Source organism: Harmonia axyridis, chromosome 3 (genome assembly GCF_914767665.1).
Source record: "Harmonia axyridis chromosome 3, icHarAxyr1.1, whole genome shotgun sequence".
Classification (NCBI taxonomy): domain Eukaryota; kingdom Metazoa; phylum Arthropoda; class Insecta; order Coleoptera; family Coccinellidae; genus Harmonia; species Harmonia axyridis.
This window is the reverse complement of record NC_059503.1, coordinates 31117785-31144715: the sequence shown is the minus strand read 5'-3', so window position 1 is coordinate 31144715 and position 26931 is coordinate 31117785. Positions and strand designations below refer to the sequence as shown.

At 33.8% G+C, this 26931-nt stretch overlaps 1 protein-coding gene across 1 annotated transcript; it reads right to left on the bottom strand.

Annotated features, from left to right (window-relative positions):
* Positions 1–1203: 1203 nt before the first annotated feature.
* LOC123675181 (fatty acid synthase-like) lies at positions 1204–26339 on the bottom strand. Its single transcript, XM_045610485.1, has 35 exons — positions 26192–26339; positions 25589–25729; positions 20066–20239; positions 18036–18240; positions 15414–15617; positions 14274–14403; positions 14064–14214; positions 13249–13391; positions 13050–13191; positions 10529–10742; positions 10279–10470; positions 9902–10220; positions 9664–9847; positions 9302–9605; positions 8992–9221; positions 8749–8936; positions 8525–8694; positions 7768–8022; positions 7533–7707; positions 6887–7111; positions 6496–6835; positions 6162–6445; positions 5974–6104; positions 5666–5822; positions 5445–5610; positions 5057–5356; positions 4821–5001; positions 4606–4761; positions 4298–4549; positions 3573–3726; positions 3313–3520; positions 3111–3258; positions 2253–2568; positions 1914–2177; positions 1204–1855 (listed from the first exon to the last, which is right to left on the bottom strand). The coding sequence occupies exons 2-35, from the start codon at positions 25707–25709 to the stop codon at positions 1406–1408; spliced, it is 7233 nt and encodes a 2410-aa protein (XP_045466441.1). The 5' UTR covers positions 25710–25729; positions 26192–26339; the 3' UTR covers positions 1204–1405.
* Between the last annotated feature and the right edge of the window lie 592 nt (positions 26340–26931).

Here is a 26931-nt window from a genome sequence, read left to right as displayed (position 1 = left end):
AGCAGATCTTATAGAAATTTTTGTACCCCATTTGAATACAATGAAGCTCCTTGGTACAGACGATTCAAAATTCAATTTTTGTCCTCTGAGCATAATCAAGACAAAAAAATTCCTAAAATAAACAATTTGGCATTGATTGGCAATATGAATTTAAACTCTGAATTACTATTCCTTTTACTTTTTCCACTATGGAATGTCATATCAGAATTCGAACAAGGGATGATTCATATCTAGGTTGAGCTTGATGAGGTATTTCATATTCTACTTTCTTCAGTAAATATCTCACATTTTCAAGGAATTTCTATTTTGGATATTTTTGTTATAAATCTTTGGAATTGTTCTAGGAAATAAAATCTTTACAGTTAACGTTTTGGAAGGTATAGATTACACAAATCGAATGAAAATCGATAGAAATGTTTTATTGAGGTACATTATTTCCTATTATCTTAAAAAATATCCAAATCATTCCAACAAAAGTTTTTATTGAATTAAACACTGCCACGCATGTTTATAGTGGAAGCCAGTTACCCACTGTTACATAGGTACTGATATCATCACAAGGAAAGCTAGAACTTTGAGGTGAGAAATATTATATTCAGTAGCATCATGTTTTTAATTTCATTCCATATATTGTCATGTTTCTGAGAATTTTTTTCTTCATTGCTCAATTTGGTGCTTGGGGGATCAATTTGGTGCAAAAACCAATTGTTCCAGATTTCCTGCTCTAACAACTTTCGAAGAAATACTCTGGATAGCGATCAGGCGGATTTTTTCATTCAGTTTTTAGATTCTATTCATTCCAAAACATAGTCTATGAAAACTTTTATAGTGTTCGAATTTTTTCCCGTTCAATTCTAAACATTCATTAAAAATAATAGGTAAACCAAAATATATGTCCGTTGGCCGTGTGCCGTACGCAGTCCAGAGTTTATCCCGAAATCTGTGAGAGCTATTCGCAGAAAATTTGATATAAAAAATTTTGATAAGGGATTGATCCTCCAAGCTCGAGATTTCGACTCAAGAATTTCTGAAGACTCAAATTTTGAAAAATTTATATTTACAGAACTTGACAATTTCACTATTTACTATTTATTGAATGATCTTCAGATAATAAATCATTGTGTGAAATCAGCAATGTTTGTATCATGTGAATGGTAATCCCTATAGAAATATTTGGGAGACATGACGAAAAAAAACAACAACTTTATAGGAAAATTTTAATTATCCATATCAATTTGATAAAAAATCCATAAAATTTGAAACATTCAAATTCTTAATTTAACGCTAAGTCTTTCAAATGGAATGAACGAATTTTCATTGAAGAAACACAACAAAATTAATGTCTATTTGAAAAAAATTCAACTAATATATCACTACAATGTTCATTTTTTCATTCATTTCTCTTTCAAATTTGTTTCACTTCCGTTACTTCTTTCGATATTAAACCTTCGGTAAAACCTTCCTTAGCGTACGTTTCGTTAGATTCGATCTTGGCAGGTACAATAGGGGCTCTCATGCCGAAAAGTCCATTGATAGTTTCAGCCACTTCTGCGTTTTCCACTATAGTTATATGGTTTCCTTCGAATACTTTGACTTCAGAGAGGTTAGCACAAAGGTCTGAAAGTTTGTAGTCCTCGGCGAAGTTCTGGACACTCAGGGTTGAAGGTTTGAAAAGTCTTACAGTAGATTGTATCTTTGGATAGTCTGGGGCATACGTCTTCAACTCCTTAATACGGGTATGGAAAGCTATTGCAACCTTCCTCTGGTACTGTGGGGAATGTGTTGAGTCTTTCGAAGCAATTTGTTGAGCAACATCAAGACGTTCTTCGAATGTATTACATTTGTAGAGTTTCTCCTATTGAAGAATTATAATTAGTTACTTTCAGTTGGAAGATTTTGATTTCCTAACTTACCCTGTTCTTCAAAATGATTTCATATGGAAGATATAACGCCATCAAATGACAAAGGATAACAGTTTCGAATTCTGCATCTGAACCTGTCTTCATCTCCTGTTTGCACATTTCCTGGAGCATACCAGGTGCACCATCTAAGCATATCAATGTTCCCTTACGTCCCTTGGTCTCCATCATAGCCAATGTCTCTAAAGCTATGATTGAACCCCAAGAGTAGGCAATCAAATTGAGTGGTTCATTTGGTCCAAGTAAGTTCTCGATTTGCTAAAACATTCGATGTTAGGAAAACAGAACAACAAACTGTTAATTATATCTGGAAAACAAAGTAATGATTTTTACCATAACAGCTTCCTTTGCCAAATCAGCGTAAGTATTGGTTGGATTTTTGTAACAAAACTGGATACCGATTATTTTAGCCCTCAGATTAGCAGCAAGAGGCTTCAAAGTTGTTGCAAAACCTTCTATACCGGGGAAGCAGAAGATATAAGGTGCGTCTGATTTTTCTTCTACCAAACTCGGTAGTTTTATCACGGGAACAGTAGAGGTTGCTTCATCACCTAGATAGCGTAAAATTAGTTCAATTCCTGTTGGAAGTCTTTGATGGACGATACCAGCTTCGCGATCTGATTCTTTGGACTGTTGGATCTCTTGTAACCTACAAAGATCAAAAGAATCTACTTGATAAATGTTATTTATTATACATTTCAAATTATTACATCATATCGAAAATAAATACAGTACACCTACGTATTTATTTTCCTAGACATACAATTTCAACTGACAAAAGATGATATTAAACAAAATAATCTAGGGACGGTCTATGTCTTTCCCTAGTGGTGTTGTTACTTCTGTGAAGGATATCAGAGAATCACTCAATTTAGGTTAAATGTCAAGTGAAATAGATATGCAAGTTTTATGTTTATTCAGTAAGTTTTGGAACTTTTATACGAACTATAATACATCAGTTCACTATGTATGCCCGTACATGTATTTATTATTTGTATTTATCAGCTCTTATTTAATTGTTTAGTTTTATACGATTTTGTATCATCTTTTGGTGTGAATAATCTTTTCTCAGCTGAAGTTGTATTTTCAGGCAGATAAAATGTACACATAAATCAGAAAAATAAACGTTTCACACAACACTCTTATAATTAGGTTCATGAATGCTTGAAAGAAATACCATACCAAACTTACCTAGCAAAGGTCATACTTCTGATATCTTGAGCGGTCAAAAATACCTCAAACTCTCTTTCTAGAGTTTGTTTTATCTCAACAGCAGTCATAGAATCCATACCAAGCTCTGCTAAAGTAGCATGTGGCGATACACTCTGTTTCTTGATTCCTAAAAGATTCTCCCATTATTATGGAATTGTTTCACACAAAAGAAAACATATACCTAAAATATTTGCAACAGCATCTACAATATTGTCTGCTCCTCCACTACCACTTCTCTTCTCAGCTACTACCATACTAGAAACAATTGGAGCTTCTTTCTGCCTCAAAAAGGTATCCATCACTTGAAGACAGCTAGATATTCTTTGTTGTAGAGTACCACCAATCTCCATTTCAGTATGATCTTCCATCATCTCAGCTACTAAACCAACCTACGAAAAAAAATTTCAATTGATGCGAAACATATAATATTCCTCGACTTACATCTCCAATTGCGCCCCATTCAATAGCTAAGGCTGGATAACCATCCAGTTTTCTTCTTTCACAAATCCTTTCCATGATGGAGTTGGCCATTCCATAATTGGTTTGTCCTGTGTTTCCTCTTCCACAAGATACCGATGAGAAGATGACAAAATCTCTACAGAAAAATATTAAATACAGTAATGTTCAACTTCATATTTGTATCTTTTTGAACATATAAACTATTCAACAGAAAGCAATGCCTCTTCTTCAATAGAGCATCAAAGCGATTATAAGAATATATCCATAATACTAACTGAGGATATCAAACAAATCAATTCTATTCAGTAATCACTGCATTGATTCGAAATGAAAAGCCTGACTAATGAAAAACTCTCAGTAACCAAAAATTGAAAAGCAAAATAAATCCTTCATCTATTAAAATTGAAGAAAAGCAATGTCTTGGCAATAAAGTTTGATAGAGATGAATGAATCTGCTGAAATCATGTGACTACAAAAACCCAAATATCTCAAAAACGGTTCAATTTTTTGTATTTGGATAAGAGTACTTTTTTCATGTAATATTCTTCGCTCCATCGAATGTTTCTATTTGTTCACCAAAACGAATACAACGAAACAAGTTGTCCCAAAAAAATCATGACTCGTCGTAGACATATTTCCTTATATTAGTTAATCTTCAAATATAGATGAATAAGTTTTGGTATATCATGTTGGATGGTATACTATACCTTAAATCTGGACACCGGTATCTGGTAATTTCATCGAGATATTTAGTGGCTACTGCTTTCGGTCCCAAAGATATTCTGAAACTTTCAGGACTCTGGTTTTCTAACAGCGAATCTTTAAGCACAACAGCCAAATTGAAAATACTCTCTATGGGTCCCAATTCTTCGGCTTCTGAGATCAGTTGTTCGCATCCCTCTTTGGTAGTGATATCAGCAGTTGATATTTTGACCACAACACCATAGGAATTCCAAGTTCTATCACAAAAATACAAAATGAGTCCCTTGAGTCATAGTTTTGAATTAGATCTTACCTAACTCTGGAGGACTGGTATCCTGTTTGGATTCCACTTCTGGAAGTCAAAACTAGTTTTCTAGCACCACGTATGATCAACCAATCAGCCAACTCCAAACCAAATCCTCCTAGGCCCCCAGTTACAATGTATGATTTTCCGTCACAACATGAAAATCTATTAAACAGTGAAAATAAGGAAGTTGGTATATCGTTCATTGAAACAGTTATATTTACCTTGGATAGGCCTTACTGAGAACTACAGGTGGAATTGCGTGCTTCACAGGTTCTTCTTTTCGAATTTGTATCATTACTTTTCCCATATGTTTACCAGTAGCCATAAAACGGAAGGCTTTCTCCACCTCGTCCATTTTGAAAACGTTCGTTGTCAATGGTTTTACAGCTCCATTCTTGATTCCTAACAAGGTAAAATCAAAATTATCCTAATGACACCGAAAAAAAAATTAACATACCGTCTTCCATCATACGACCAACTCGTGTCTTGACTGACGGATGTGCAACGAAGAGCTGATCCAACATGATTCCATGGAAAGAGCAGCCTTTGGATAGTAGTTTCATAGACAAACTGTTGTTGTTTGCCAGATCGAATTTACCGATTTCCAAGAATTTTCCACCTTTTGCCAAACATCTAACTGAGGCCTGGAGCTTCTCTTCGGCCAAGGAGTTCAAAATCAAATCAACACCACGACCTTTCGTCTCCTGTTTAATCAGTTTCTCGAAAGCCAAATCCCTAGAGCTACCGATGTGGCGATCTGATAAATTGAAATTAAATGAAAGTGAGCGGAATTTATCAAAATATTCTCAGATTATCATATATAACCAGAAATCTTTGATTCATACCTGTTAGTTGAGGGAATAATTTTTTTATGAAATCTCGTTTTTCCTGTGTACCAACTGTAGTGTACACTGTACAACCGTGGGCTAAAGCTATGCTGATGGCAGCCTGTCCAACTCCTCCAGTACCTGAATGGATAAGAACGGAGTTCCCTCTCTTGATTTTACCTCGCTAAAAAAGTATAATTGGAGTATTCGAAAACCATTATTTTAAATCAATTACTCACCAGAATAAGGGCATAAATTACTGTTCCATAAACTACTGGAATCGTAGCAGCTTGTTCCATAGTCCAACAATCTGGGATATCCCAGAGTAGATAACTATCAGCTGCAATGAGTGTTGACATTGCTCCATAAGTTACCATTCCCATAACTCTTCGACCACTGAAAATTTTTAAATGATCAGAAAAAATATTATCATGATGCACAGCATGTAATAAATTCAATTCATCATTTAAACAGCTACAATATCTTGTTGAGAAATACAATAATTCTATGAAAAGATTATGTATATGGCATATGAAAGTACACTAACCTAGGAGTCCTTCCTGAAAACTCAAAACCTTGAACACATTCCTGTTCTATCCTATCCATGGTGATAACATCAGCATTGATACGGCCTGAGGCGGTCATAACATCTCTGAAGTTCAATGATGCGAAGTATACCTGAAAAAAATTCATATCATATTGTCCACTTATTAAAGTTTCCTTATTTTAACAGACCTGTACAAGCTTCTTCTCTGGAGGTAAAATAGTTTTCGAGTTCAGATCTCCTTCAATCCATTTCAAACTGGACAAATCCCCTCTTCTCAAAGGATTCACAAAGCAATGTTCAGTTTCTACTTCTTCGATTTGATCTAATAGCAAATGTCTATAAGTTCCCCATTGTCCATTCTTGTAGATATTAACAGACATATTTCTCCTCATCTGAACAGAATAGAAAGGATGTTTTGGATCGAATGGTGGAGCATCAGCATCAAATATAAGGAAACACCTCACATTCATTCCTGAAATTTCTAATTTAACAAAAGCTTTTGAATTTGTGTCATAAATATACCTCCAGGTTCTCTTCGAATGCAATTGAAAAGACCAAGAATGCCACTGTATTCCTCGTTTTGCGCATATATAATAACATCGCTGTCACTCTTCATAGAAGTTTGCAGATTAGGCAACCAGCTGAAGTCTTCATCCTCTTGAGAAACTTTGATAATTTTATATTCTTTTGGTTGTATTGCTTTTCTGAAGTAGACAAGCTTCTCTGTGCCAACATCATGAATGCTAAGTACATCTATACCAGCAAGATCTTCTTCTGTCAATTTAGAAATATCGAAATCTGGTTCTTCTCGTGATAAAATGAATCCTTTATCTTTCAAGGCTCCGAAAGCTTGTTGAAGAATCTAAAAATTCATTTCTGTATTTCACACTTCTGAAATTCTTAATAATGTTACCATTGCTCTCTGGAGAATTTTAGTTCCCACGATGAAATTGCAATCATTTTCGGAAACTAATTTCTTGTCTTCAACTGTGACGTTTTGCAGGTCAAGCTTTTCTTTGCTTAGTATAACAATATTGGTTTGAATAAGTGGCTGATCATTGAAAACTTGGTGAATAGAAGGTCCTAAAGGTTCGCTACCTTCTTTTGTTGCCTCATCTAACACTTCAACCACTTTGATCTGAAGAAAAAATCAATTCATTTGATCATGAATATAAGTACTACGCAGAATGTATCATGGTCAATGAAATTTCTAGTATGGATTACCTATATCCAGTGTATCATTTATGTACAATAAAAAACGCCTCTAATCGTAGAGAATTGTTTAAAATCAACGAAACATAGTAGGAATATACCAGAAATTTAGCTTCCTAGAATTACAAGTACCGAAGCGATGAATGTTCAATTGAATCTATGTTTTCCACAAAAAAGATTCGAATCAATCGATTACTCGGAAACAGCTAGAGATAGGGACAAGGAAGGTAATTATAAAGGCTACAGCAAACCGAAAAAGTTATACTTATATAGTACTTTCTGATACTACTACCGTAAGTCCAGGGTACCATCGACCGTGGCCCATCACCCTTAATACTTCAACTCACCTTAATGGCATACAAATTTTCCAGGCCTATCTGCATATTTACACGTAATGATTGCTCAATTGGAAGCTTTATCTCATTTGGTACAAACTCGTATTTTTCTAAAACGGGTTGACCCAATTGTTTCCTCCTAGGAATGGAACTAGCCATAACTCCTTTTATTTCAACACCTCCACATCTTTAAAAATAGAATTTCATTTAATATCAACTATTTTCGGATGATAATATTCCTTCCTACCTTATGATATCTGCATCCTTGTAGACATACACTGGAAGAACTGGGTTCTCACCGAAAGATTCCACATACTGTAGATGCTTCTTGGCGTCAATCGTCAATTTTTTAATACTTGTAGGAACATACAACAGCCTCGTATCAAGCTGAAGAATTTTAATTTGGAGCATACTGTCCATGAAAGATACCCAATTGCCGTCCCACTTCAACCAAGCAACTGTAGCATCTTGGTTGCATTCTTGAAGACCTCGAAAAGCACCTCTAAAGAGATACATATAATTATCATTATTTTATCTTCACATAAAGACAATTCAAAAAACATAATTCAATTGTAGTGAATCTGTGCTTGCCCGAGAGATGGCGTTATTGGCTTAGCGTCACTCTCTAAATCGGAAGCGCTGGATATATAAAACCCACTGCACTAAATTAGAGTCACCATACTCCATACTGGAGATGCAATCCTCGGAAAGGACGCACCTTTGAAATTGGCTGAAATTAACGGCCCTGCACATGTCACTTCATCAATATATTATTATTATATTAAAATAAAAAATTTTAGGAGCTTCCGAGTCCTCGTTCATTCATGCGCCTTAGAAGACCACATATACCTATATACAGTAGCGCATGAATAAACACGTGCTCCTGACTTCGAATATCTAAGTGCTTTCCTCATTTTGTTAGATTAAGTACAATCCAAAACATGAGTTTATTCAGGTGAATAAAAAACCAAAATTCTCAATAACAAAAAGTGCATTTTCTTTACCTGTAGTTATATCCTCGAAGACGCAATTCTTTATAGATATCTTTCGTTTTCAAAGAGAGACAATCATCTCTTATCCCTTCCGTGGGTTGAGGAAGATCAATATATTCCTCTTTACTATCAGACAAAGTATACACCCTTCCACTCACAACATCTGTGCCTCCCTCTATCACCTAAAAATTTTACGTCAATACAGATACTACAGGTGAAAAAAGAAACAAAGTCACCTCAAAATTACCACTATTTCTTTGAATCATAATAGTAAATTCCGTCACTTCTTTGCTGACGGTGGTCGCCCTGTTAAAACGACAATTCTCGAAAACCAAGAACATTTCACTTTCTAACAGACTTGTTGTAAGAGATAAAGTTCCCCAAACAGCCTGCAAATAACCAGTTGCTGGGAAGAGGTTACGTCCTGAAAAGGCAAATAGTTGAATGAAATTGACAACAAAGTAATTGACCAGTATTACCATCAATAACATGCCCTGATATATATTGCCATTCTTCTTGCTTCAATGTAACACCAAGTACTCTTTCGCCACTCTTCAAAGAATCAGATTCTCTGTAGAACATAACGTACCAGTTTTTAGAGTGATCCCATTTGACTTTTGGTGAAATCATCGGTGTACCTCTGCTTACTGGATATTGAATTCTTGGATATAAGTTTTGTACTTGAGGATTGAAGCCACATTCGTACAGACTGAAAATATACATGAACAAATTATTTTCGAGTTTTGAAAGAAGAGACTAGTGGACAGCTCTCTTCCAATATTATCTTACCTTCCTAACACATTCAGAAGTCTAATAACTCCATTTTCCTTAGAATTATCTTCAAACTTAACGATTTCAACAGGGGATCCAATTGTGCTCTTTAGTAATTGAGAAAATCCACCAAGACCCAATTCCAAAATAACTTGGTTCTCTTCAAAGTGGCTAGAAAGATCTTGGAAACATATTTGGGAAAGTAAAGCTTTTATGAAGTATTCTGGAGATGCTACTTTCTCTGTTGACGCCGACAACCATTTACTACTCCTCTGTTTGGTTTTCGAAATGATCTTCTTAAGTCTTTGTAGAAGATTTGATTCTGTAAAATCAACTTTATGAATAAATTCATCACCTTATAAGGAGACCAATTGATTTACCAATTTTTGCGACTTTTTTTGTATGCCACGTTACTGCAACATTGCTGATCTGTTCCACTTGGACACCGATTTGTTTGAGTGATTCAACGAAGTTTTGAGTAACTTTATGTGCTCCAGATACAGTCACACTCCTTTCAGTATTTTTCCATATTATTTCAATACTTGGAGGTAACAGTTTTCTTACCTTCAAAAGAAAATTGACTGTATTAAAATTTTAATACAAGAAAAAAAAATGTACCTGTGCTTCTCCAAGGTGAACAAGATAAGTTGTAGACGGTTCATTTATGGTTTTGATCTGATTAGCAATTTCAAACGCTGTCAATAAAGTCTGTTCGAGAGTCAGACTTCCGTCATAGTAGGCACATCCAAGTTCCCCAATAGCATATCCAATGATGAAATCTGGAGTCACTTCTAAATCTTTCAGAATTTCTACAATTCCAATATGCAGCGTAATATTTCCCAAAACGTTTTTCACTATAGGATCTATTTCAGTTGCTTTGTTTTCTATTATTTCAGTGATATTAACACCTGTTTTGGTACTCAAAACATCATGAATTCTGTGGAAAAAGATATGAAATATGTGAACGCTTGTGGTTACTGGGAAGTGTTATTTACCTTTGAATCGTAGCAGCGAAAACAGGTATAGCAAACAAGGACTGAGCGAGAGATTGCCAAGAATCTTCAAAGTTTCCAAAAGCCAGTACTAAAGGTGGCCTTATACCTTCGAAACCTCTCACTGAAGTTTTGATTTCGCCATCTTTGGAAGCAATAGTGTAGCCACGGTATCGATGAGATTCAATATCCTTCCTGTAAGTTTAGGTGTCTATTCGACTCGAATCTTCTTCAGAATAGTTCGAATACTTACTTGAAAACTTCTTGAAGAAGTTGTATGTGTTCAGCATCAAGACTTCTTGAATTCACGTCTTCAGTGAGTGAAGTTATACCTTCTGGTGTTCTGCCACTAATACATAACAGACGTGGTAGATTGTCTGTAGGCTGACCCCCATTAATTTTGGTTTTCGAGTTCCACCTAAGAAGTACATGGCAGTTTCCACCACCAAAGCCAAAACTATTTATGCCTGAAATATTTCCATTTTTCAAAATATAATAATAATCACCGTCTTTATTAGGTAAAAGTTTAGCTAAAGCTACTCTTAGACTTTTACCTTTTCATTGAAAAACTATAATCTGTGTGGACGTTATTTTTGAACCCCATTCCCTGAACATATCGCTCTATCATTTCATCACAATACATGTTATTTTCGATTTTTTAGCCGAAAATGGTCTTAAACAATAAAGATCGACTTACTGATGATGAATTCGTCTCAAAATAAGATTCTGTTCCTCCGTATATCTAACAGGAATACCCACATAATTGAAATTGTCAGGGAAAGTTTAGATCTTGGATGCAGCGGATAAATACGACTAGAGGTTCCGTAAATTTGTCCGTTCAAAAATTGGATCTACCTTATGAATTCAGAACAAAAAAATCGATCGAAAATAAATATCACATTCAGATATAAAATAACAATTTCAAGCTCCATGTACAAACTTATGTTGATTGAGTCATTAGGACAAGATAAAATCGAAAAAGAAAATTGAGAAAAAAACTAATCTCTTCGTCACTACAACACCAACCTAGTTGAAATTCTGAATGTATAGATACAGAATAAATTTTTTAAGCTTCATCGCAATAAGTAGATCAAACTGATAACATAAGCAGAATCATGGCAAATTCAATGGAACTATTGGAAAATAATACGTATATATAACACGTATACGATGCGGGAATGACTTAGCAGTAATTTTCCCACACGCAAATATCAAAGAATAAATTATGAGCCAAAGCAGTTATGAGAGAAGAGGCCCACACTACATAAAGGGTGTTTTTTTTAGAGCTATAGAACTTTAAATTGCAATAAAACAACGATGGATTATTCGATTGACATGAATTTCATTTATACGCAAGATTATCTTGTGGCATTTACATTTTAAATATGATTTCTGGCATATGACCGCCACAGCCGGCTCGGATGTATTCCAATCTGGACATCCAATTTTCGATGACTTTTTCCAACATTTGTGGCCGTATATCGGCAATAACACGGCGAATGTTGTCTTCCAAATGGTCAAGGGTTTGTGGCTTATCCGCATAGACCAATGACTTTACATAGCCCCACAGAAAGTAGTCTAGCGGTATTAAATCACAAGATTTTGGAGGCCAATTCACAGGTCCAAAACGTGAAAGTAGGCGGTCACCAAACGTGTCTTTCAATAAATCGATTGTGGCACGAGCTGTGTGACATGTTGCGCCGTCTTGTTGGGACCACAGATCCTGGACATCATGGTTGTTCAATTCAGGAATGAAAAAGTTAGTAATCATGGCTCTATACCGATCACCATTGACTGTAACGTTCTGGCCATCATCGTTTTTGAAGAAGTACGGACCATTGATTCCACCAGCCCATAAAGCGCACCAAACAGTCAGTTTTTCTGGATGTAACGGTGTTTCGACATACACTTGAGGATTAGCATCACTCCAAATGCGGCAGTTTTGTTTGTTGACGTAGCCATTCAACCAGAAGTGCGCTTCATCGCTAAACAAAATTCGCTTATGAGAATCGGGAACAACGGCAATCTCATTTTGGGCCCATTCGACGCTTTACGCCTTACTTGATAATCGTTTGTCTATTCATGATGAATTGCCAAACCAAACTGAGAATAAATCACTTGACAGCTGTTAAATCGGTCAGCATCTTGAACAGTAATGCCAACTTAAAGTTATATACTTAAAAAAAAAACACCCGTTATATCCTAAGCATCACCTCACAATGATAAAAGGTGCCACTATTCCTGCCTGCAAATGTTCAATAGACTGCCGAATTACATTAGAAGGGAAAGAAGAAAATTCAAAAAAGCAATATATGAAATGCTAATAACATTGGAGCCTTATGATTTAGGTAAATTTTATAATAAATTGTAGATAATTCTTCTCTTTTTGACACTATGTCCTTTCTGCTATTTGTAGTGACTAGAAATAGAGGTGTTTTCTATTCTATTCTAAAAAATTGAATTTTGTTTTATTTTATATGCACCGAACGCCCAATTAACATCAAGGATGAGATAACTATGGTAACTGAATGCAGAATTACGTATGTGATTCAGGTATATGTGAGTATTTAATCAAATCTTTTTTTCGATTTATTTCAAGCGCTTGTAGAAAATAGTATATTGTGCAACAAATGGGGAAATTCCAACTTTTCTCACGAGTGTGGAAGCTTGTGGCACAAGCCAGAAAGGCGAGTGCTGCAATCACACGAGTGAAAGGCCTCCCCTCAATTACCGTTGTGTACCGTATTCATATAGTGGCTCAGAAAAAAAATTACCCATGAGTCCTCTATCATCTTGTAATGGCGTTTTCTCAGAAACCACCTTGATACGGCCTTCTTCCAAAGCAGGTACTCCCTCTCTTGCCTTGGAATAGTGGATATTTGGTGGAATGTATCCCTCTTCAAAACCGATTATGCACTGAAAAGTTACATCAAGTTTAATTATATCGTCGGTAATATTATATGATTTCTATACTTTTGTGATCGAGCAGAGGCCAGAAGCTGGTTCAGAATGTCCTATATTGGACTTCACAGATCCGATTAAAAGAGGTTCTTCGCGACCTTTACAAAAGACGTCATCTATTGCTGAACATTCCTCAGGATCTCCGACTTTAGTACCTGAAATCAAATTATTGAGTAGAATATGTTGCTCGATAAATGATATTAATGTAACTACAGAAAATATGCTGCAAAATACACTCTTAGAGATCAAAAATGTTACATCCACAAGAAATATTTCTTCATGTTCTAGAAACAGGATAACTATACTCAAAGCATTGTGTTCAAAGAACGACAATTTTGTAATTTTTGAGAGAAAATAATTTATTCTTGGCGGCTTGTCCTATGAGGCAAGTAAGGCAGTGGCTCACCAAATTAATTACATGTATTAATCGAATATTTTATAAGTCCATTTCAACCTCAATTTCACATCATTCGGTACGGCACTGGGTCTCTGTTCCATAATATCGATCTCAATCTCACGGTTCTTGTATATTCATCTCTTCAATAGGTTGAAGTTTTTTCTCAACCCTTCCAAGATTTCATCATATTATTATTAATTACTTATGTATTAGTAATAAAAATTTTTATAATGATTATTATACAACTGACAAAGTAAAGTTCCCTAGATAAACTTCGTTCGTAAACTAAAAATATATATTTGTATTTCAATAATATTGTTTTTCTGTGCCTCACCATCTTATACTGTCACCTGCCGCCATTGATACCCGGTTGTTAAAAATGTTACCCAAGTTGTAGGTATCAATATATTAAGATTATTCAATAACTAACCTGTGCCGTGAGCCTCCAGAAAACTGAGAGATCTTGGATCTACGTTGCACTCCCTATAAAACTCCTGAAGAAGTTTCTTCTGCGTTTCCCCAGAAGGATAAGTGATACCTTGCTCCTTGTAACCATCGCAATTCGTCTTAGCATGTACAATCTATGGAGATGAAATGAAATCAGTAATTTCCTCAAAATAATAAAATAATTCCAACATACCGTAGCATATACTCTTCTAGATTCTTTAGCCTTCTGCAAAAGTATGCAAGCCACAGCTTCTGATCTAGCATAGCCGTTTCCAGTGGCATCGAAGGACTTGCAACAACCGTCGTTACTCAATACACCCAATCTGGAAGAAATTCGAAATGATTTCGTTTCATTGTTATATTTCACATCGATTATTTACCTTGAAACTTGAAGTAACTACACATTTTGATTATTATAACTTCTTTGTTGAAATATGCGCTAAATGCTAATTAAAAAAATCCCGCGGACAAGAAGATGGTGGCTTTACAGCCAGATAAAGTACAAGCTTAGAACAGGAGAAATTAAGCTGGTGATTGTCGATTGTAATCATAGATATGAAAATTTTACACGTGTTTTTGTTTGATAAATCTTTTCTTTCTCATGCATAAACGTAGTGAAATAAATACGATAGTGCACGGCAGGATTGTTTAAAATAACGTAAAATATGGATAATTTCGGAGACTACATTTGAGATTATCTACTGGGAAAGTGCGAACATTTATTCCAAAATGCAGGAGCAAAGATTTTATCTCAGAGATCGAAGTAAGGTGGTTCATTTCCAGTTTACTAGAAATGAAGAAATTGAAGCTTCTACGGATAATCCGTAAATTTCTTCATAATGCTCGAGTTTTGAATATACTTATTTTGAATGATCAATCAATTTCTACAATATTATTGTATAGTCCAAATTAAAAAATTACTTGACTTCATTATGAATTTTTCGAAATATTCATCAATCTCTACTCCATATATTCTGTTATTTTCAGGAGTTTATATTTATGTTGAAAATTGAAACAAATAGCATTCAATTTCAATTTTATCTTTTATCCTGAGCTTATTCAGCAGGAGTAACTGAGATACTTATTCAATTTATCCACTAAGTAGTGTCTGATATTCACTTTATCACACCAAAAAAGGGCAGGAATCAGACTGATTTATTATTCATTGGTAACGTTAGCGATTGATAAATAATAATTAATTAGTAAAATCTCAGCATAGATACAACGATGCCAAACTGTGTTTCCACCTCTATAGACGGTAGTGGTTACTTCAAATTCAAGTTAGTAGGTACCGAGTCTAATGACAACTCGACTTAATTCATTGATAATTTACCTGGCGAATTGTAGAGATACAAATGGATGAAGGGTTAAATTGGTTCCACCGACTATAGCATTGTCACATTTTCCAGATCTTATGGCCCTGTAGGCATTTTCAACGGCATACAAAGAACTACTGCAAGCTGTATCTGTTATGTGAGACACTCCTTTCAGCTTCAGAAAATAACTGACTCTGTTTGCTATCATCGACCTCAAGCAACTAGAAAAGAATTTTTAGATAAGAACTATAACAGTTGAAAAAAAATTAATGAAATATTTTGAAGCTTTTTTCTAAAAAAAAAATAGCGATATTTCCTCTTATATTCGACTTATCAACAAAAATTGGAATTTTCATGAAATCATCATAATTACCATATTCTCAATGTTTTCGAGATAATAACATTATTGAATTTGAATTTTCAGTTGATTTTGCTAAAGAACAGAACAATTTCTCATTAGTTCTTGAATTATATACGGGGTTTTCCAATAAGAGGTTTCATTCTGACTACCTCAAACTTTTGAAGCTGTCATCTTTCGACATTTGACAAGTAAAAACTAAGTCATTACTAAATATATACAATATATAGAATAGGTACAAGCTTCGACACGCATTTAAATTATTACAATGTTACAAAAATGTCTCAGTTCGTAGAACTAAAGCACTCTTGGGCGAAGAATTGAAACTATGTGCGTCGCTCAAGTACAACTGAAAATATTGCTCGTTTGTCGATTTATCTTCGATCTTGGTAATTAGGCATTTCACAAACGATATTACACCGCATTTTGCATGAAGGCTTAGATTTTGAAGTTTATTTTCAACAAGTTGGTGCTACAGGTCAAACAAACAACGAAACAATCACAATTTTGAAAGGAAAGCTTCCTGTCTGTGTTATTTCTCGAAGAGGAAGTCACAATTGGCTACTGAGATCTTGCGATTTAACACCTTCACACTGTTTAAGGTCTATGCCAGTGCTCCACAATCGATTCAAGACCTTAAATATAGAATTCGTGAAGTTATCGAGGACATAAAGCCACAAATGTGTTAATTGGTCATGAAAAATACGTAAATACGTAGTATTATAAGACTGTTTTTGGCTCGGACCAAAAATGTACAGGGTGTTTATAAGAGGATCATGAACTTGAACAACTCAAATTCATCAAAACTCAAGATTTTCAAATTAGAACCTATATTTTTTATTATTTCAGTCGATTCTACGTAAAAAAATAGTGGGGGTTACTTCAGCAAACCCTATACCTAAAATTAATACTTCAAAAGTTATCGGGGAAGAACTTCAAATGAGGAAAAACCGCTATTTATAACTGTGGGAATAACTGTGTGTAACTTCCGTAAAACACAGAAAGAAAATAAAATTCGATGTTTGGATAACTAAATTTTACATTTCATGAATTTTAATTAATTTTTCGTTGATATTGTTGAGAAATCCATAAACCAATACAATTTTCAATTACGAATAATTCATTACAATTCTTGATATGTCAAATTCAGTTATGGAAACATCGAATTTTATTTTCTTTCTGTGTTTTACGGAAGTAACAGACAGTTATTCCCACAGTTATAAATAGCGGTTTTTCCTCATTTGAAGTTCTTCCCCGATAACTCTTGAAGTATTAATTTTAGGTATAGGGTTTGCTGAAGTAACTCCCACTATTTTTTTACGTAGAATCGACTGAAATAATAAAAAATATAGGTTCTAATTTGAAAATCTTGAGTTTTGAAGAATTTGAGTTGTCCAAGTTCATGATCCTCTTATAAACACCCTGTACATTTTTGGTCCGAGCCAAACACAGTCTTACAATACTACCTATTTGCGTAAACGAAACGAAACAAATTTTTTTCGAAAAAGGCTTTTTCTGCTGAAATATTCAAAAAAATGTGAGTCCTCATCGCCACCTTTTTTTTCATAAGAATCCCAATAACTCATGAACCGTTGAATTTTTACCCAAGGTATGGCACATTGCCGAAATTGCCATCAAAAAAGCTATCTAATGATGCAATAATATACTGGGTGTGCCATTTGAAATAAGGAAGTAGTAGTCTGTTTCCGGTATAACTGGAAGTTGTAGAGATCTGAAAATATTTTAGGGAGAAAGATCATTGTCTCAAACCCCAATATGCAAATTTTCAGCTCAAAATTATGATTAGTTTTCCAGAAACGTCTAATAGGCCATCGAGTTTGGGACACCCGATATACCTTCCCCTCAAAATGAAATATCGTTGATTTCTATCAAAATATAGATACTTGTTTCTTAATCAAAATAAAATCTCTTATTGGAAAACCTTTTATAATAAAAGATATGTTTTTTAGTGGCAAACTATTATTTAGACTGATGTTTTCGACATAACCTAAAGATTTTATGAGAAATTTCCCTTCAATAATCTCTTTGTTTCACAAGCATTCCATCAAGAGAGTGGGAGTTATGGTGGTTTGATGTAATTGGAAAATTCCAATTTTAGTTCATATCAAGAATATGAAAATACATGCATTTTAGGTACAGTTTCTTTGTCGAAAAAATTTCTCTGAAGTGACCATCCACTTTTCTCTAACTGCTGTAGTTCTGGAGACCAGAGGTCTTTATACATCGAATTACTACATTGAACTACGTTATGCAAACTCACCCTGTGATTCCAAATTGCTCAGGTTCCAAGTTTTCGAAAAACCAATCCTTCTCGGTCTCTGAGAAACAAGATCCAACGAAAACTCCAGTGTTGGTGCCTTCCAGTTCAGAAGGATGTAATCCAGCATCGAAAATGGCCTCTACAGACTTCTCCAGGAAGATTCTCACCATTGGATCCATAGAGTTGGCTTGTCTATGGTGAATTCCTACAGGAATATACGTGTTTCATACATTTTGGTACGAGAATTCGCAATATTTATGCAGGGTGGTCCATGGTAGATGATACTCTAAGGCTTTTACGGTGAACGGAAGGTACGATTTCATTGAAAATTTTGTCTCTTGGGTAGGAACCACTGCTCTATCGATATAACAAATTTTCAGTGCTGCGATGTTGTCGCTTATATCGAAAAGTACTAACAACAACAACGTCAATGTTTCAAATAGAACACCCTGTATATTATTACTTTTTTTGGTTTGAAGTAGCCTCTTTATTATTTATGTATTGACTTCCTTGTCACTATTTCTAGCGGTTTTCGAGTTTTCGAGTGCGAAAAAAAGTATCTATCAATTAAACATTCATCACTTCGATACTTAAAATCCTAGAGAGCTGAAATTTAGAATAGGGTTTACCAATATCCCGTGTATCATTCACGTGTAAAAAAACACGTCCCTAATCTTTCAGATTTGTTGAAAATCACAATCTCCAACTAGACATGGTAAAATGATAAAAAAAGCGCGTTTTTTTCAAATGAAATAACCTGCCCATCATAAGATGTATTGAAATAAAATTGAGAAAAAAACATATAAATTGTAAGGTTTCTTAATTAAAAGCAAGTTTTCATCCCAATGGCAATATATCAAGATACATTTGTTTTAGATATCCCTCAAATGTTAGAGAACTTTTAAACTAACTAATTTGACGATCAGCACCGCTTGTACAGCATTGTCGAATTTATCAACGAATATTTATCAATTGATAGATGATTCTTCACAGCCAATGCGTAGAAATTCACTCTTGTCATTGGTTCTAATGATACACATCTCATTATACATTCTGCATGTTCTTACTACAATTTGATTGTATTAACCATGAAGAATAAACATTTTCATCAAAATTTGTGTATATCACTCATTGCCTTCCATTTGAATCGTTTTTTCATGAAATATTCATTATTAAATACAACAAATAATGTTTCACAAGCGATGCCGATAGTCAAATTATCATAATTCATAAGTTCTGTAACATTTCATGGAAATCTAAAACAAATGTATCTTAATTTTGCTATTGGGATGAAGACTTGCTTTTAATTAGGAAACTTTACAAGTTAGGTATTAGAAGATGTTATATCGTCTTGAAGGAAATTTCATTTTTTTTTCGATAGATCTTATGATATGCGAGTCGTTGCATTTGAAAAAACGTACTTTTTATCAGTTTATTATGTCTCGTTGAAGTCTGTAATTTTCAATAACTCTGTATGATTGAGGACGTATCTTATTATTCACGTAAATGATTCGTGAATCATTTACGTGAATAATAAGATACGTCCTGATACGTTATGATTTAATTCTTTTTTCGTGCAAAACATAGCATCAATAGCATCCATAGCATGAATTGAAATTGAAATTTCGGGTATACATAGATCACAAAACAATATCCCGTGGGATATTGTTTTGTGATCTATGTATACCCGAAATTTCAATTTCAATTCATGCTATGGATGCTATTGATGCTATGTTTTGCACGAAAAAAGAATTAAATCCATAAATTACTTAAAAACGAGGACAAGGAAGTTAATACATGAATAATCAAGAAATACGTCAAACCGATAATAGTAATAATATGCAGGGTATTCTATTTGAAATATCAAAGTTATCAGTACTTTTTGAGGTAAGTGGCCACACCGCAGTGCTGAAAATATCTATAGAGCAGTCGTTCCTACACAAATTTTCAATTAAATTCGTTCTCCGTAAAAGTCTGGGGTTCCATCAACCGTGATCCACCCTGTATATATCAATAGAAGTTGTACCTACCGAAAAATCCAGCGTCAAATTTTTCAATATTGCGGATTTTTCCAGTTCTCTGGGGTATTTCTGGATGAATAGGGTCCCATCTCCTGGAATCGCCATCCACCATATCGATTTTGTTCATCAAATTGTCCCTGAATTCGTGAACATCTTTGGAATTTGGGAAAACTCCGGATATTCCTAGAAAAACGACAAAAATATATTTAAGCGAAAAAATTTTATGAAATAAAAAATCAGTTCATACTTCCATTAAAAAGTTTTAAATTTTATCATCAGTTTTGTTCAATTTTGGATTAATTCAAAAACTTGTTCAAGCAGCTCCTACAAAATACATAGCATGCTAAGCATGTGGACAATACCCTGGTAAATGCGAATGGCACAGCACAACACCAAAAATAAATCGAAATAGTTCAATGATAATTTAATAGACATCTTACATATCCGTGAATATTTTAGAATACCACAATATCCTTCATACAGAAAGTGCAATTCTTTTAAAAAAATATATCAAACACTCCGAACTTCAGGGATACTACAAAAGCCACCTACAAGCTTCATCAATTCAGATCAGTACATTATTACGAAATTAATTTCTTGGCATTCAGACAATTTTTCAATTCTGGAAAAAGTACCTCCTCGAGCGGGACTCGAACCCGCAACCTCCAAATAACTAGTCCGATGCTCCAACCATTAAGCCACCGAGGAAACTGAAGATTATCCGCAACGAGGAACCACTAATCCCAGAATCGAGTGTTAGTATACCTTACGAACAATATATATAATTCGCAATGTTTGAGGAATGTTGAATTTGTTCAGAAAGAACATTAAAATCGTCAGTGATCATCGCCACTCTATTAACCTTTCACCTCGCATCGTTAACATATAGCGCCTTCAGCTTGATTCAGGTTTCTGAATCTTCCGACCAACCGGATATAATTAGTTTCATGAAAAAAAGTGATAAATTCCGTGAATTTCCATGTATTATATGACATTTTTTTGATCTCCCCTTGAAGTTGAACCGTTTTAAAAATACCCTGTACATACTCCCTAACCACTTCCAGATGATGATTATCGATTGAGACATTTATATTGTCAGGGCTCATGAGTTTGGTTTTTTGAAGGTTTATATTAAGGCCCACAGCTTAGGAAGCATCTTTGAATTCTTGGATCATCTCTCATGGATTGAGGCGGCTTCCATCTATATCGTACGATACAATATATACGATAGGTATATCAGTGCGATACTTGGCTCTTTATCTCGACGAAAAACTAAATTGGGAACAACACCTTTCAAAAAACAGGAAACAGGCTTCTGAGGAAAAAATCTAAATTGACACTAAGCAATAAAATCTTGTGAGTTATAAAAGTAAAATGAGTCTACTTGAGTAAGGAATCTCCTACAAATGTTAAAATTATAACATCATTTTGGAATTTACGATATCTCCTTCAATTTGATAAAGTACCTTATATTGAAATTTTGGATTATAAATATTCTTATTGGTTCTTTGTATTAATTTCTTCCTTTTTTCAATAATTCAATAGAGTGTACCGGCGTACCAGGACCTATGAAGGTGGCACCTTTTTACTAAAAATTCTTCTTTCATCAGACCAAGAAAAAATAAATTATGATAAAACTGGCGATTTTTGAAGGAAACAGTCTTCTAAGATTTAAAGGTTTCTCTGTGATTTCTTATGATGCATACTAGCATACTTTCAAATTTTTCATGGAAATCTGACCATTTCATTATATCGGGTGAATTTCTTAAGTTGAATCGGTCAATAATCTCGAAAACAAAACATCTTACAGAAAAATGTATGTTGTGAAAGATTTATGGTTTTCAAGAGGAAGCCTACTTATGGTATAACCTCTTCCATTTATTTCGCCCTTATGGGATGGACGAGGCTCAATTTCGAAATATCAAATGGGAATCTTTGTTTTTTTATTACAAATTCGTACTCTACGGCAAAAAATACAAAGTTTTATACGAACAATTCTTCACGATTTGTCACCAATGGTTCTGATATCGAATTTGAATATTTCGTCTGAACGACCTCAACTTCTCAGTTCCATTAATCATTCACATGAAATTCTGACCTTTTCTATTGAAATTGAACTGTTTGTTTTCAGTACATGTATTACTATTGATCATTTAGAAATGGTGAAATTATTTGTTTTTGGTTCAAAATACTCTTGAAAAGGAACTATTAATTGAAAGAAATGAAAAAATCGGAATGGATCTCTTTTATTAGGAATCTAGTAAAAATCTCAGGGGAGCCATCTATCTTTATGCGCAGAACGTTTTCCATCGTTTCAACGAATACATGGACAAAAATTTCATATGAATGATTAATGGAACTGATACTTTAAGGTCGGAACACTAAAATTCTGTTGCAAAGCCATCTGTGGCGAATCGTGAAAAATTGTACGTAGGATTTTTTTTTTATTTTTGCCGTAGAATGAAATACGTATCTGCTATAAAAAACGGAGGTTCAAAATTCTTAAGTTTACCGACCCCAGCTTTAAAGATGGAGGAAATGTAAGAAGTTGTAGAATAAGTGGACTTCCACTCGAAACCATCAATGTCTTATCGGAAACATTTTCTTGTAAGAAGTTTCCTCCAGAGATTTCAACTTATTCAACTTAAAAAAAGGAAAAAAAGAATTTTTTGCTGTTGTTTTTATGAAAATATGGCCAATTCATTATATATCGCCACCTACAGAAAGAAAGGGTAGTACCGTAAATCCAGAATTCGAGTAGCCATAATCATAAATTAAATGCTTTGGCCATAATTATCCTAAATATTCAGTAGACACGGTTTTTGGAGATATCGCCCATGACCAAATCAATATTTCTATAATTAATTGTCAAAATTGCGTCTAATTCAAATATTGAATTACGATAATATCTACTCCCTTTGTATAAGGAAGCAGATATTTTGAGGTACACGTATCTTCCTGCCATCCTCAAATTTAGGAAATGAATTCTATGTCGAAAATAATTTTATTCCTCGATTTCGGTTACCTTCAAATCGCATTAGATTTTTGGTTAGACAGTAACTTGAAATTCAAATCACAATGTATTTTCACTTTCGTTTCAGTATCAAAACATTCCAGATTTATATTATGATAATATATTCAATTATTTGCTCGTAGTCAATGAAACAATCATTTCATGATGAATTATCCATAATTAACAAAAAAATTCATATGGATCATTATCTATTCGATTGAGTAGCATATATTTTGTTTCGAATTTTCCAAACAAATAAGTCAAAAAAGTATGGGGAGTTATTGTTTTTCTTTTTCTCTTTGATCGCTTGTCCAAAAAAATTTTGAGACAAGATTGTTCTCAAACAATTAGATTCAAGTCACTGATGAAAAATTCAAAGTCAAAATCTATTTTGTCTGTTCGTCCGGCCACAGTGTACTTCGAATGAGACAAGGGGTTGTTCAATAAGTTTTTCGGTTTGCTACTAGCCTCATTTTTTTTTGTTATGTTGGTAAACCGTTTATAAGCTTCATTTCAATCTGCCAATTCATTATTCGTTCAATACAAGCCATTTAATATCGACGTGACACAAAATTACATTGAAATTTACAATGGAAAAAATCAAGTATCGTACAGTGATTGAATTTTTATTTTTGGAAAATTTAAAAGTAAAGGAAATTTATGAAGGAATTTTGAAAGTGTATAAGGACTCTACGCCTTGAATTAGTACCCACAGTAGAAAGATGTGTTGCTGAATATAAACCTGGTCGTACAAGCTTTGAAGACAATCCACGACAAGGACGTTCAAAAACAGCAACAACACCAGAAATCGTATAAAAAATACAGTATATTGTATTAGAAAATCGTCTGGCGAATGAAAGAGATTTAGTAAAAGCCCTAGGTATCTCATATACAGTATAAGCAATATTTTGACTGAAGGATTGGGTTTCAGAAAGCTATGTGCAAAATGGGTACAGCATTAGCTAACAATAGAACTAAAACACATTCGAATGCGAATTTCTCAGCCACCTTTAGAGCATTTTTGAAAGGATAAAGTGGATTTTGTGTGCCGATTCATCAATGGATGAGATTTGGGTCTATCACCATGATCCTAAACCTGGTGTGAGCCTGGTTCTTCTGCTACGACCCTAGTTCGTGTCCAGAAATCGGCCAAGAAGGTGTTAGCATCAGGTTTTTGGGATACGAAAGAAATTTTGTTTGTGGATTACTTGGAAACTGATAAAACAATAAATTCTCAATATTATTGTATCCTTTTAAACCAGCTGAAAGATAAAGTTCGTGAAAAAAGACCCAGTTTGCAGAAGAAAAATTTTCTTTTTCATCTGGACAATACACCGTCACAAGAGCATTTCGAAAAGTCTAAAATCCATGAATGAAATGAACCATGCAGTTTGGATTTTTAGAGCATCAACCGTATTCACCAAATTTGGCCTAACGACTTCCATCTGTTTCCAAAACTGAAAATGTATGCGTGGAAATCGTTTTTCATCAAATGATGAGATCATAACAGCTGTAGAAGCGTATTTTGAAAACCTTCCAGCTTCTCACATCAGGTATAGAGTTCATGAATTCTATCTCGTTGGAAGAAGTGTATTGATGTTCAGAGAGACTATACTGAATAATAACATGTATTTCAAATAATAAAATTGTATATTCTAAGTTCAATGATCGAATATAATAATAATAATAATACAAGTTCTTATTTTTTTTTCAGAACAAAAATTCTCTTTTAAGTTCGTTAATGGTCATAATCCATTCTAAGGTTCCGGAACTATACCCATTAAAAATATTATTTTTCCAATAAAGAAAAAGTACTTAAACAATCTAACTGAAATTCATATATCTGTTGCCAAATAGAGAAATGATTGCGTCATTTCAATACTTAAATCTTCCATGGTTACCTAAGTGACCATAGTGATAAAGGGTTTCTAATAATTGGTTTCATTTTGAATCGCCCGCTATCTGACCAACTGCCACTTCTAAATCAGTCATCCTTTGACATTTGACAAGTTAAAACTAGAACGAAACAAGCTTCAACAACGCATTGAAATCGTTAAAATTCATTACAAAATGGTAAACTAATGTACAAACTGAAACATTTTTGGGTCATCGTGAAACACCGGCAATAGTAAAACTCTTGGTAAAAGTTAAAAATTTGACTCGAAGTAGTAAATTGAGTTTTAGAGCGAATAAAGAATCCTGTCGGAGCCATATCATAATAATGGTAGTTTTCAGCGTATTTGTGCTACAAATCTCATTTGCGATGACAAATTTAAGAAAGACTCTATATGAATATTTCATCCATTGTAAGAAACTTGGAAGTCAAATTAACAAAATGCAGCTCTGTAAATGAACTGAACGATTGATTATTATCTACACAGGTATAGAATCCTAGTGAGTCTAGAAAAGAGTTCAATAAACAATTCCTGGTAGTTTCTTCACTAATATCATAATTTGATTAGAACGATAATTTTTTTAAATTTTTTCGATGACCAAAGAGTCAAATCAAATTGAATTACCTGATATACAAACTTCTTCTCCTGGAGCAGGGCTTGCCAGAATTCTCCCATTATCGATAGAAGGATCATCGATGATTTCATCTTGAGACTGTACGTTATCTGCACTAGAATTGTCAGCCATATTTCAAATGAGTAGATAGGCTGTAAAAATATAAATAATTTGAGTAAATTATTTCTGAAATTATTTGAACAGCGAGAACAGAAACATGTGTCAAAAATTGGATGTTTTTAAAAATTATCACAGTGAATAACATGTAAAAGTTAAAACTAGGGTATCAGGTTTGGACTTGAATGAATTCAAACAAAACTTAAATGAATTCTTCGATGAATCCAAGAATAAACTGAAATTCACAAATTATTCAATTGTGGTAACGAAATTTTTGTTAAATTCACTATTATAATTGAAAAAATATATGCAGAATAAATAAAATAGCCGCTCTTTTATTGTTAGAAATCAAAAAAGAAGTTGAAATTTGAATGAACTTGAAAATTCGATGGTAATTCAATTCAACTGCAAAAAATTAGTTTAGAACAAGAAATCTTGAAAACTTCAAATTTTATTCCAATGGAAGGAATGGAAGGATAAGATATTATTTTGCTTACCTCAAATTATAAAAATAATATCCGCAACCAAGCAGTAAAAAAATTAAAAACCGACCACAACCAAGAATTTTAACTAACACAACCACACCAACAAAAACTAAACTGAAGATAGAAAAAATAAACTAGCTGGCAGTGAACCAAAACTGGGAATCTCAATCGATCTTAAGGGGTAGGACATTTATAGATTTTTTTTTCGTAGATAGTTCCTCATTTGAATACAATAAAGTTCAGTAGTTTCTGATAGTTCAAAAAGGGAACTGTCTGATTTTAATTATTTCTCTTGAGTATAATGAACCTTCCGCATGTTTTGATTGTTGTCTCAAGAAATATCAATGATGTATAAGGGATACTACTATAGGAATTTGTAGGATGGCTGTTACCTGAAACTAATGAATATTTTATCAGTTCAATCCACTCATCGGTCCAAAAAGGGAATACCTCTCTACAATTATATTCTCATGCATTTTGGAATGAATGTATTTATATTTTTTTATTCATCGATCAATGCAATTCCTTGAAATTTTGTGATAATCTTGAAATTGTTATTTTATATCAAAATCTAAAATCTCAACTCTATTTTGTGGTTATGTAAATAATGGATAATTCTTTTTCTTGACTTCTCTGATTTTCGTAACGCGATCAACATGGAATTTTGTATGGAGCTTCGAACTGTTATTCTACATCAAAAATGCAAAATTTCATCTCAATCGCATTCGTATAGTTATGAAATTTCAAGAAAA

Excerpts from the sequence above, each read along its gene's own strand:
- LOC123675181 (XM_045610485.1), bottom strand. The coding sequence starts at position 25,709 with ATGGCTGACAATTCTAGTGCAGATAACGTACAGTCTCAAGATGAAATC. Across the intron at positions 13,392-14,063 it reads TCTGGAGGCTCACGGCACAG|GTACTAAAGTCGGAGATCCT; the intron begins GTTAGTTATTGA and ends ATTTGATTTCAG. Across the intron at positions 2,178-2,252 it reads TGGCAAAGGAAGCTGTTATG|CAAATCGAGAACTTACTTGG; the intron begins GTAAAAATCATT and ends CGAATGTTTTAG.